This window comes from Cricetulus griseus, chromosome 5 (assembly GCF_003668045.3).
Source record: "Cricetulus griseus strain 17A/GY chromosome 5, alternate assembly CriGri-PICRH-1.0, whole genome shotgun sequence".
Classification (NCBI taxonomy): Eukaryota; Metazoa; Chordata; class Mammalia; order Rodentia; family Cricetidae; genus Cricetulus; species Cricetulus griseus.
This window is the reverse complement of record NC_048598.1, coordinates 41,220,941-41,234,282: the sequence shown is the minus strand read 5'-3', so window position 1 is coordinate 41,234,282 and position 13,342 is coordinate 41,220,941. Positions and strand designations below refer to the sequence as shown.

The 13,342-nt window shown below is 38.2% G+C and overlaps 1 protein-coding gene across 4 annotated transcripts in view; it reads right to left on the bottom strand.

The window, feature by feature from the left end:
• Window positions 1–1,419: 1,419 nt before the first annotated feature.
• Odr4 (odr-4 GPCR localization factor homolog) overlaps window positions 1,420–13,342 on the bottom strand; it is a 29,522-nt gene continuing 17,599 nt past the window's right edge. For all 4 annotated transcript variants that reach the window (XM_027417409.2, XM_027417411.2, XM_027417412.2 and 1 more), the window contains 3 exons: window positions 10,398–10,568; window positions 3,731–3,841; window positions 1,420–2,984 (listed from right to left, as the gene is read on the bottom strand). In XM_027417409.2, the coding sequence (XP_027273210.1) occupies window positions 2,917–2,984; window positions 3,731–3,841; window positions 10,398–10,568 (350 nt within the window). In that variant the 3' untranslated portion in view covers window positions 1,420–2,916. The remainder of the gene's footprint in view (window positions 2,985–3,730; window positions 3,842–10,397; window positions 10,569–13,342) is intronic.

Here is a 13,342-nt window from a genome sequence, read left to right as displayed (position 1 = left end):
TTTAAATTTGCTTAACTTTACAAACAGTATTACACGATAGGTAGACTTGGCATTTGCCTAACCATTTCTAAATAAAATTAATTTTATTGATTTAAGAGAGGGTCTCACTATGCAGCCCAGACTGTCACTGAACTTGAAATCTTCCTTCCTGCCTCAACCTCCAGGGCTGAAATTACAGGCACAGCCATGAAGCTTTAAATTCTACCTTCGTGTTTGCACATATGTCATTCTCCCTGCTAAATAAAATTGCATACCCTACAATTTACTTATTTTTTAATCAATAAATATTTGGATAACAGTCATAAATTCTTACTGTTCTATCTATGCAAGAATTTACCTAAGGTATGTATGTGAAGAATATAATAACTTAACTCTAAAGGTCAAATGGCTTTCTGAATACCTACAGTGTGAAGTACCTTTTATTACACCATTTTTATTAGCATCTCCATGTCTTAGTTTTTCAACCTAGTTAATGTAAAATGGTACTGGCTATATAGCCTTAATTAGTCTCTTATGTAGATAAATCTTTTAATATGTCTAGTCACGTGTTCTTAAAATTCGTATCTTTTTCTTACCTTTTTAAAGGATGGTGATCAAGTTAACAAGCATCTCCTTCTCTTGATATTTAATGCATTCATCTCTTTAATACAGTGCTGAATTAACTTGAATAGTGCATCTGATTTCCATGTGTGTTAACAAGTATAATCCTGTAATTTTCTTTTCTCTGGCTGTCCCTGGTTTCAGCAAGTTTTATGAGCCTCATACAATAACCTAGAAAGTCTTCCCTCGTCACATATGCTTTGAAAATTTGGTTAAGATTTTGAATAGTAATATTATCTTTAAAAGAGGGGTAACAAACTGAGGCAGGTGTTAACCAAAAAAAAAAAAAAAAAAAAAAAAAACCTAATTGGTTTACTATTCAACACACCTGAACAGGTCTATTTAACATCTATACTTAACTAAAATTTTACTTTCCAGAATTTAGTCTATTTGATCTAAATGCTTTGTCCACTTAGTCCTTCTTTCTTTCTTTCTTTCTTTCTTTCTTTCTTTCTTTCTTTCTTTCTTTCTTTCTTTTTTGAGCCAGGGTCTCACTTGTCTTTGTTTCACAGAGAGGAAGCAGTCCAGGGCCTTTATCTATGAAACATGCGCTCTATTGTTGCTTCCCATATTTGTCCCCCTCTAATCTCTTCCTTTATTTCTAGTGTGTTCCTTCCGAATCTCTTTCTCATTAGGCTGTTTCACCACCTCTCTCTTTTTTGAGAAGGTGCCCTTAAAAGTTAGCCATGTACTGCAATAATCTAATTTAAACATTGACTTGGCCTGCTTCCTGAACCCTAGCCCCAGACCCTCAGAGCACCCTCCTCCTATCCTCTAAGCCAGATTTTCCCAGTTATAACCTTATTTGAAAATTCCACATTAATGTTGCATAATAATATTTATTCACTTTTACATTTGTTTACAATTTCTGTAAATACTTCACTGATTGCTTTATACAAACAACACTTTAAATTTACAATATTGATCACTTTGTTCTCTAACACTTCATTTCAGATCTTGCTTTTGGAGTAATTTTCTTCATTGAAGACCATCTTTTTTCAGTTTCTTTAATGAAGATCTGTTGTTTCTGAGCTTTGCTTTGTACCAACTTTTACAGCTGCACTCACAATTCTAAGGTATTTTGCCACTTTCCTGGGAACACTGCTGCTTCCCGGGGTCTACTCTGCACGTGACTGACTTGCCTTAGCTGAGGACCTTTATATCCCTTTGGCTTTTTTACAACCTTGCTTTGTGTCTTGTGGTTCACTATTTGGACCAAATCATGGATTTTATTTTATTTTTAATGTGTTTCTTGAATTTATAAATGTCTTGCTAATGTGTGGAGAACCTGTCAGCCCGAGTGCTGCCTCTCTTCCATTCTCCCCTCCTGGTTCTCCTAGACCATCACCCCTCCCTCCTGCTGCTCTACCTCAGCTTCACTAATGTCTTCAGTCTTCTACCATTAACCAGCCTGCAGGCTGCCCTCTTCGTTTAAAGAATGCAGTCCTCAGGCTAAGGAGGGCTACCCAGCTCTCATCTGCATCTTTGGCTCTGTCCTTCGTTTTCTACATTGTTGTTGTGAACTTGGGAGAACTGACTTCAATGCTTATTTTTGTTTCCTAGTTTATTTCTCCTGCTGTCTCAGTGCACCTTGTACCTCATGACTTACAATCATGAAAAAATACTTCTTGATCATAATTTATGGGAGTCTTGGGCCTAAATTAGGAGTGCTTCTAGTTTGTTTCTGCCAGGAGCTACCCAGAACTACAGGGTAAGAGCTACTGAACATTAACTATCCCTGCCTCGGATAGCATCTTCAATTTACATATCTCTGTTTTTTGTTTGAAGCAAGCAGCATACTGCCGTGCTGCTACTGACACCTGGCATTCAGGAAACCACAGTCCATTTGTATGCTCAAAATAGTATTCCTGGTCTCCAGTTTAAACCATGTCAATAAAATATTACAACTGAGTGCATATTAGACAAGTCCTCTAGGAGGACTTGCCAGACAACTCCTGATGATATATCAACTATGTTTGCTACTGACTGCTCAAAGTTTCAATATTTTGATCAATGTGTGACGCCATTCAATAGGACTAAAATCTAAAATAGCTCACAGTTTGACTCTTCTGAAAATACATAATAGTGATGTGTTACATGCAACTCCATTTAGGTGTATAGTTTACTTTTGGAAACCCGGGCCAGATAACAAAAGCAGGGTAAACAAGGCAGCTGGTGATGTCATGTAAGTCAGAAACACACCTAATAGACATTATTGTAGCAGAGATTAGATGCAGCTGGGACATTTACATCTTTATTTTTCATAGCTGTTGTTCAATGTTTTCTGGGTGATCGGCAAGCTCACTGTGCCTCACCCTAATCACTGAAGTAATGAAAGGAGATGCCGGCCGCAAGGACTGCAACTGCTAGTGCTGCAATGGCACCTGAAAGTGAAACAAACACAAAACAATGGAAGGGGAATGAGCAAAAGAACGGCTCAACTGATCCTTAGGCTCCAAAATAGGGGTAAGAGATGGGCCTGTAAGACATTACACGCAATAGGCATACAAACATACGCACATACTACAGAAATGGGCAGGTAGGGGCTGGTGAGCTTCCAGAGGTCCTGAGTTCAATTCCCAGCAGCCACGTGGTGGCTCACAACCATCTGTAATGAGATCTGGTGCCGTCTTCTGGTGTGCAGATATACATGGAAGGAGAATGTTGTATACATAATAAATAAATAAAATCTTAAAAAAAAAAAAAAAGAAATGGACAGGTATGTACATGCTAAGATCCAGAGACATCTTAGAGGAAAACATGGTAGGAAGTTGAAAAACTAGCTCAGAACGATTGGGCAAAGTGTCTCTCTTACACATATGCACACTAAGAGAAAACAGAACAAGTGTTTTAAAAAGTATCTGCAAATGTTATATGTGTATGTGTGGACATCCACATACATGTAAGTACACAGAGACACACACAAATGCACACATACCCACTATGTCAGCTGTTTCATACTTAGATTACACCGAAGCACAGATGCAGTGGGCAGGGCTTCTCAACCATTATAATGCACATTTGTTTGTACAGCTATTGTCCCAATCTAACACTTTGGTGAAGTGAAATTAATTTTAACATAGAAAACTCAAAATCAATTCATTTTTCAAAATTATAGAAAAGCAAATACCTATGTTTTGCTTAATCTTCAATCCAACTGTAGTTTTACTTGGTGGCTCTGGTTGTTCATCACTTGTGTTGGTTGGTGACGCTTCGCTCTTCACAGAGGAAGTTATACAAGCTGCAAGAAAGCAGAACAAATGCTACAGAAATCAAGAACTGTCATTTTTAAATAACATAAAATACACAATCAGCAGCATTTTCCTTCCCCTCACCCATTTTTCTAAAGATCTGTTTATTTTTATTTTAAATTGTTTTGTTCTTATGCTCATGTGTGTTTGCTGATGTCTGTGTACCACATGCGTGCCTGGTGCCTGTGGAAGTCAGAAAAATAAAAGACCCAGAAACTGATATTAGGAATCAAGCGTCAAGCTGAAGATTAAAAAAGCAAATCAGCCAGCAACTAGCTCTTTCCTCTACCTCAGCCTGAAAGGGCTGATCCACAAGCTCTCCCAGACCTCAGACTGCTGCCTTTCCTCAGCCTGGCTGGAGAGAATCCTGAGACTGAATGCCTGATCTGAGACCTTGCTCCCATTTTATATACCTCCCTAATGCTGGGATTAAAGGCGTGTGATTCCAGGTGCTAGGATCAAAGGCATGAGCTCTGTTACTCTTCACTCTTGTGTAAGACATGGTGGCCTTGAACTCAGAGAGATCCACCTACCTCTTAATTCTGAGTCCTAGGATTTAAGGTGTGTATCACCACTGCCTGATCTCTATAGCTTGAGGCTGACTTTGCTTTCTGAATCCTCAGGCAAGCTTTAATAAATCACAAATAATATATTGCCACAAAAATATCACTAGATTCTCATGGGAATCCCTTCACTAACTTCATGGAATTTCTCATTCCAACAAAAATGTGCTAGTTTTATAAGATTAGTGGAAAGTTGAAGAGATATTCTTGTAACATGTGAAGACCAAGAAGCATGTTCCAACACTGTGGTCTCTTGGCACAATGTGAAAACGCTGTTCCTGTGTTTGATAAATCATATTTCCTTATATTCACCAGGCTTATTTATTAGAGAGTTGTTTCACTCATGCAATAAATATTTTCATTTTCTAAAAAAAAAAAAAAATATGACTAGAAATTTTACCTTACAAACTTCTGAAAGTTTAGGAAGGCAAGTACTGCATCACATTTTACAAATCCTAGTAGGTAAAGCAGTTGTCGACTTAGGGTTGGTAAATTTTTTTCACCTTGTTTTTTAAAGGGTAGAAAATAATTTTTAAAAATTGATTTTTGTGTGTGTGTGTGTGTGTGTGTGTGTGTGTTGTGGGCATGAGCGTGGATGCACATGGGCCAAAGCAGGGCATGTGCGGGTGGTCTGAGGACAACTGGAGTTTGTTCTCTCTCTCAACCAAGGGTTCCTGAGATGGAGCTCCGATTGTCAGACTTTACTGAGTCATCTCCCCACCCCAAAGATAAGTTTTTACTTCATTATGCTGGCAATACCTTATATATATTTGCCTATGTAAAGTGACTTAACACCAATTGAAAGTATTTGACCTCATACAATCATACAGAGATCATACAGGCCAGTGGCTTTTGTTTCTCCTTCCACGGTAGAAAAAAAAAAAATCCAATGAAAACAAAATCTGACAGGAAAATCAACATATGTAAAGCAGATGAAAGAAGCATTACTGAGGCAGTGGCAGGAATGGAGAGTCCTGGAGGAGCCTGGCCAGACTCACACTGTCCCCCAGAAGTGGTGGTGCAACACAGTGCTACAGAATTCTAGGAAACTATGTTTGAAAGGAACTACTTCAGATTGATCCCTTCATTAACAACAACAACAAAGTATAGCAGTGTGTGTGTGTGTGTGTGTGTGTGTGTGTGTGTGTGTGTATGAGAGAGCGATAGACTAGGACATACTGAAATGTTTGCTTAAATGTAAACACCCTGTTTCAATTTAAAAAGTCTTTATGCATGTATCCCATACACAAACATAGACACATAAGGATGACACATAAATGTATTTTAATAGGTATCTGTGGTACCAAAACGGAAAAAAAAAAAAAAGTGACTATGTATTGTGGGAGGTGGCTTTTATGTACTTCATTACTTTCCTATGACTAAGGTCATCAATATTGACAGCAAGTGCCACTATCAGCTGAGCCATCTCACCAGCCATCCAGGACTTGAACTTTTTAAATAGATGAGTTTCCTATCCCTGTAGAACTATAGTCAACATTTTATGCATATATATGGACCAACCATTAGTTGGATGTGGTGCTGTCACACACCTGAAATTTCAGTACTCAGGAGGCTGAGGCAGAAAGATAGCAGATTTGACGAAAACAGATCATGCTTACATAGTGAGGGACAGTGTTGAGGGCCACGGAAGTATACAGTAAGCTAGTGTTCAGATGTCAATCCCCCAGAAGAATGATTCTCTGCAGAATCCTGCCCAGGCAGGGCCTGCAGGACCACTGACTCTGCAAAGTGTTGCTCCTGTCTGTAACTTCACATTTTCTAAAACAGCTATGGTGTCTCCCCAATACCTGCACTGTAGGTCATGTGACTTCATATGACATGCAGATACAACTCATGATTGCATCTCAATCTATGGGCACATATATTTGTGGGTGGTCAGGAAGATAACCTCTCACTAAGCTATAAAATTTTGATATATAGAAAATATACTAGGATACACTTCATAACTAGATCTATTGTCCCACGAGTACTGTAAGACACTTAAAAGCCTGCTTTGTTCCTTTTACTCAAACTACACACAATTAGCTCATTTTTACCTCAGAGCAAGTTCAAACTAGACTGAAGGTTTCTGCAAATGAATCATAAGTTAAAAACTTTACAGTATGCACATGGTCAGAGTTGCAGATGTGTGACTAAGGTTATTAATGTACAACCTAAAAAGAAAAACCACCACCAACAACAACAACAACAAAATCATGTCAATTCCTCACTGGCCAAGTCTAGCTGATAAAAGAACTATGTCTCAAAGCCTGTCTCACCAGACCCTGTGCCCCTGACATCTGGTCAGTTTTACACCAGAAACCTTGAAACTCTGTGTTGCCATGGTAAATGGCTCTGCCCTATGGCTTACCCAAAGAATGTGCTATGACCAATGAGATGTGACTCTTGTTAACTATTTTTACTGACTTAAACCACCAGTAAAAAATGTTTTTAAGCTAGGTGAACACAGAAGCAGGGGACTGAAACAGGGAATTAGAACCAAAGATTTAGAATTACAGATTGGAACCAAAGAATTAGGGCTAGAAAATTATAGACAATTAGGAAAACAGAATTAGAACTGGAGAAGGATAAAGAACATAACTCAAACAGTGTAAGTATGAGTTATTCTGTAACACCTCAGATTAGAGATTTTCTAGGTTCCTTCCACTACGATGTGGCTTCTGACCTGAAACCTGCAGGTAGTCTTGGGAGCTGGACTCACAAGCTACTGTGTTACTACAGGGGTTTGAGATACATCTGAATGGGAGTGTGACTTTATGCCATGCACAAGGCCCTGAGTTTCATTCCTAGCATCAAAATAAGCAATCAGGATTCTTCATTTTTCCTTAAATTGTTAATGCTTCTCAGGCATGTTAGAATGCATGGGAACAGGAAGGAGTTGAAAGCCTTACTGAATCACATAGCAAGACAGGTCTCAAAGACCAGGGTATGGGGATATAGCTCAGTAGTAGGAAGTTTGCCTGCATTGCACAAGGCCCTGGATTCAAACACAGAAAATAATAAACAAATAATGAATATTTAGTAACAAAGAATAACTGGCTTCAATGCCATGACAGAATTGACAAAGATGAGTTTCAGCATATTTTAAAGGCGTGTCTTCAATTTATTTTTATCTGACAATAGACAAAGTACATCTGAATTATTAAGTTAATGTCTATGAGATGACTAACACATCCAAGAAATTTTAAAGCCATGGTTATCCTTCAATATTAGTGAGTCATTTTGACAAACAAATTGTTTTTATCCCTTAAGTCGTTTAAAAGTATGTTACCTGAAGACACTTACTTGGCAAAATATGTATTTTTTAAACATAGCAACTACTTAACAACTACATTATAGACCATATAGTAATAGTCAAGCAGATAATAATTCCAAAAACTTAGAAATAACAACAGATATTTAGAAAGTTTCACACAACTCATTTCCATTTTTCAATCTGAACTATTTTCAGGGGTTTATTGTATGTAGAAACCCTGATTTCAGATGCTTATGAAAATCCAAATGTATTATAAAATATTATGCTCACACTTTAACATCAATGTGTTTTGAGAGTGTGCAGTATCCTACCATCCTCCATTTATATGTATTACTTTTTAGAAAATATATTCTCTAGCCCAAAGGAATCTGGGGCTCAGAAAGGCTTTAGACAGCTATTAGTTAGTGGCAGGCCTAGTCGCAGATCAAAGCACACCATGGCTTTCACTATGCATCTAAAAGATAAGCTACAGCTAGTTGGGCAGTGGTGGTGCACACCTTTAATCCCAGCACTCAGGAGGCAGAGGCAGGTGGATCTCTGAGTTCGAGGCCAGCCTGCTCTACAGAGTGAGTTCCAGGACAGTCAATGCTACACAGAGAAACCCTGTCCTCAAAAAACAAAAACAAAAAAGCCTGAAATTCCTAAGTTAAAAGCTTATAAAAGTTAAAACCCACAAAAGCAGATATATGGATTAGTATTTATATGCTATCTAGAACTACTAAATATTTAAAGAGGGATTAGGTACAATTTTTATATGAATATTTAAGATACTCTGTTTCCTGGATCATGATAATATAAGTAATGCTAAAATAAAAGATAAAATATGGTTCATGGGCACTTAATTCTAAAAATAAATAAAGTATATTGTTTTGAGGGTTAAAAGTCATTTATTTGCAAAAATGAAACTTAGTCAAATTATAAGGCTTTTAATAAAGTTGGTATTCTCTACTATATTACATAGTAATCTGTAAAACAGGTGTGTGCTTGCAGGAGAAGTAAAAAATAAAGGCAGTAATGGGGAAGAATTAGTGAAGTACTAAAGCTGGATATCTCTTCCCACCCCTGCCCCTATGGAGTGGGAGCTGAAACCAAGGTCTTATTTTGTCATCTAAACTGGCAGGCTCAGGAGGAACACAAGACCTTGGGGTAGCACACCCTCACCCTGGTACACATAGAGGGGACAGGTAAGGAGAAAAATACCATCACCTTCAGAGTCGAGACCTGACAGGAGGGGTAGACAGTCACTGACTGTGCTGACTCCTGTTACACAATACTCTGGCTAAAGAGAAGATGGAAGACAGACTTCAGGAAGCTAATCTACTGTCTTCTCAACAGTGGTGGCTCTTGGAAAAGAATTAGGTTTAAGATATAAAAAGAAAAACCCTGTAGATCATCTACTTACAATGTATATTGCTTATGTTTGCAATTTTTGTTGTTACTGTTCTATCTGAGAAGGGTAGCCTGAAACTCCCTATGTAGCCAGGCTGGCAATTCCCTGCCTCAGTCTCCTGAGGGCTAGGATTTAGGGATTAGCACTTAAATCTGCCACCATGCCTGTGGAAAAAAATTTTTTTTTCTTCTTGAATAACTAATCAAGTAACTGTAGACCCTAGAATTCTGATCATTATTTGATGGGGGATATTCTTCTGTATATATGTTTCTCTTATTGGTTGATGAACAGAACACTGTTTGGCTGATAGAAACAGGAAGATGGGTGGGGCTAGGAGATGAGGAGAATTCTGGGAAAGATAGGCAGAGAAGTGCTGGGAGGGTACACCATGGAGGGACTGGGAGGTAGGACATGCCAGGTGTTCTCTGGTAAGATAAGGCCATGTAGAAATACATAGATTAGTAGTTATGGGTTAATAATTAAGACAGAGCTAGCCAGTAAGAAGCCCTAAACATTCAGCCAATAGTTTTATAACTAATATAGGGTCTGTGTGTTTCTTTGGGGCTGAGAAGAGTGGTGGCACCTGGAGGGAAAGAAAACCACCAGTAACAATTATTCTTGAGTCAGTCCTTAGGTACTCTGAGGACCTCACTATATTCTCTGACATCCGTCTATCTTTTAAATCAGATAATAGGATTGTTTGGTTTTGTTCTCACTTGTTTGGTTTCGACAACACAAATCTTCTTTTCTCACCCTTCCAGAGGCTAGAAGCTGAATACCAGGATATGAACATTTTGGGTTTCTTCTGAGCACACCTCCTCGACTTGCAGACAGCTACTGCTTTCCTTTGTCTACACAACTGAACAGTATCAAAAGTCTATGCTCTATCCAAACCATCTTCATCTGATTTCTGGAACTGCCTACCTTACTTTAGTGTATGCCTTATACAATGAGGACATAGAGAAAACAACAAATTACACAGAGAAAATTTTCTAAAACAGTTTGAGAACTTTTCTCATGTTGAAATAAATATCTCCCCTCCCCCCAAAAAAGAAAGAAATATCCCAAAACTACATATTTCCACATATTTAAAGCTAACTGTGTCTCATGAAGATTCACGTGCTTGATGTGTTTTGAGTTAGGGTAAAGTTTCCAAAGAAAATACTCACTCTATGCTTTTATATGTAGAGATCTGCCATGCTTGTGTGTGTTCACACATACTTCCAGCTAATAATATGAAGAGTCAAACAGAATTAGCTTTAAGGAAACAGGAAGGTATGTTGAGATTAGGTATGGTCTATGCAGATTTTAATTACCTGTGTTTACTTCCTCTGCAATTTCCAAGTCTTCTATTTGAATCTCATGATCGAACATTTCTGAAAAATGGTCTCTAATTTCTTCAGCTGATTCATCACCGAATTTATAATCACATAACATTATAGCGGATCCAGGAAGGGGAACAAAAACTCGCTGAGGAAGTTCATAATCTAAAAAGAATATTACATTATCAGTATTTAGATATATCTATTATTGCTGTCAATAAACATTTACTTTAAAAATATAAAAACATGTTAGAATGAAGTTTGAAATGACAATGATTTTGAACTTCCTAGTCGACAAAACTGCTTTTATCGATTTCTTTCTTTCTTCAATTTCCCTGGCAGCTTCAAAGGGACCTAGGTAATATACCTATGAAACATAAACTCTCCTTGTCTTTAATGTAGAGATGTTGTTAATCCCAAGTCCTTATGAGACCCACTGTGTCCTATGATGAAAAAAATTTAGTTAATTTTGTAACTCTCCTATAGACTGCTACCTTTCTTATTTGTTTTAATCTTGCAAGCATTGTGCACTTTATTACTAACTTTTTCTTCATTTATAAATGCTTGAAGTCAATGCAGGGCCTTCCCTGCCTTTGCCTCCCCAACACGGAATAGAAGTCCATACTACAACACCTAGCTTTGTTCTCGGGATTCATGGGTCCTAGGGATTGAACTCAGGTCCTCATACTTGAGAGCAAGCACTTTTACCCAATGAGCCATCTCCCCAGTCACCACCTGCAAATTAGACTATATGTCCCTACATTTGAAAACAGTTACTAGCTACATAGATATAACTGCTGGTTAGCTCAAAATGTGGCTCTGATAAACTAACACAGAAGTAGATATGTGGTAAATAATAACTACTTTCCGTCTGTATCAGATATGATTAAAAAGCTTCCAGTGCAAAAAAATCAAGCAGAAAATTGGGGTCATTCTATTAGCAATCTATACTTTTTCTTCAAGAAACTAGGACTACCTTATATAATTACAAGCAGAAGATGCTAAGTATTCCTTAAGTGTCATGGGAATGCAGTGGTATAAACTGTATGATTCTTCCCCTTTCACTGTACGATTGCATTTGTGTAGAACTGGAAGAATAGTTTTACTCTTTGGCCATACTGCCTCCCACTGTTAGAATTATATAACTGCAGTTTGTACCACAGCAAGCAAAATTAGGATGATGTTATATTTTGAACCAAGCACACTTGAATTTGAAGATGGTTAAGCACACTGCAAATTTGGATTCTGTTTGCTGAAGAAAGATTATGCTATAAAAACTGAATGCCAAAGAGTTGGCTGTAGAACACTTAAGAATCAGAAAGTCACCCACCAGCAGAACAGTAGGAATGGAGACACAAACATATAGCTTCAAAAGCAGACTTAATATAATTTTTTGGGTACAAAATTATCTTAATATGAATTACTAAGATGTAAAACATAAACTGCTAATGTTTCCCCAAAGACGGAATTCAACCATTTATGAACCTAATCAAGTCTGCTAGAGAAACAGCTAAGAAATACAAAACATAATAGTGTATAAACAGTACCTTAAAAAAATCCAGTATACAACAAACACCAATAAGTTAATGTTTGAGTACATATAAGATGACTTTAAAACCTACAACATCAGCAAAAGTCTTCAATTTAAACTGCTGGCACTGTACTCTGGCAAAAGTAGTTCCATCAGATACAATTGTTTTAAAAATCCTCCCTGAGAGGGGAGATAGAATGCAGCTATATACAGAGTCCAAGGGGAATAATGGAACAGAAAGTGTTATATGGGGAGGGAATGGAAAGCAGGGTAGAAGAGGGAATACAGGAAGGGATAACTAACACTAAAGACATCATATGAAAACCCACTACTGCAGAAGCTTCCTCAAGTATTTATATGTACATATAAAAAAGTTTACGCAGAGTTTGAGCAAAGATGCCTCTATGACATTACAGGTTAACAAATAAGAAGTCTGGTGCTGAGAATGGGTTACTTTCTTTGGAGTTATTGGCCAGGAAAATCCCATAAATCCTAACAGTATAGGCTATTGCCAATGTTTGTGTTTGCTCACCATGAACTCACTGTCAAGACCTACTGCTGAATGCTAAAACATGACGAAATCAACCTGGTGCTCATCTGAAAGCCTCACCCCTACTGGCTAGCATTAACAGTACTAGAAGGTGCTTTGCATGCTACTAGATGAAAAAAAAATTAGTCCTACCCCACTTTGAACCCTGTTAGCTACAATGACAACTGACCTGCTAAGACATGTCTACTAGTGCAATAGGCATGAATGTCGTGGGGGGAACCAACCAGTTTCTGATTGGTCTTAAAGCGTACTCCACAGTTTGAAACCCATACCACACCTGGCACTGTTGTCAGGGCTAAGAACCTCTGGCTGGCTGGGTCATACGCCCCAGATGGCAGACTAGTATGCTGCTAAATGAGTATCACATTAAACCAACTTCTAAGGACTTACTGTTATACCCACTGATTAGTGTATCTCTCAATCCTCATCAAAGAAGGTTTTTTTGCAGTAAGTGCAATTAACAGAGACCCACAACCAGTCATGGAGCAGGAAATGAGAGGTGCAGAATGCTCAGCCCTAACTGAGGCATCTATATCACACACCCCTGCCCAAGGTTCTGGGATTACAGCAGAATAGGGGCAGACAGACTGTAAGAGACAGAGGTGGTGACTATAAAAAAACAGTGCTTTCCAGACCCAGGAGAACACTTGCCCAGATGAACACAAATAGACTGTGACAGCATGGACAAGATCTGTACAACTGCAAGCCATACCAAACCCCAGCAGAGAGAGGGGAAGTGAGCACCAAGTCCCATCCTTGGCTAAGTGGCTACTGCAACTGATAGCTGCTGAGAGGAGAGTCAGTCTTCTGAGAGGTATGACCCCTAGTAGATTAAGCATGCTCCAGTGGAAGGCAACA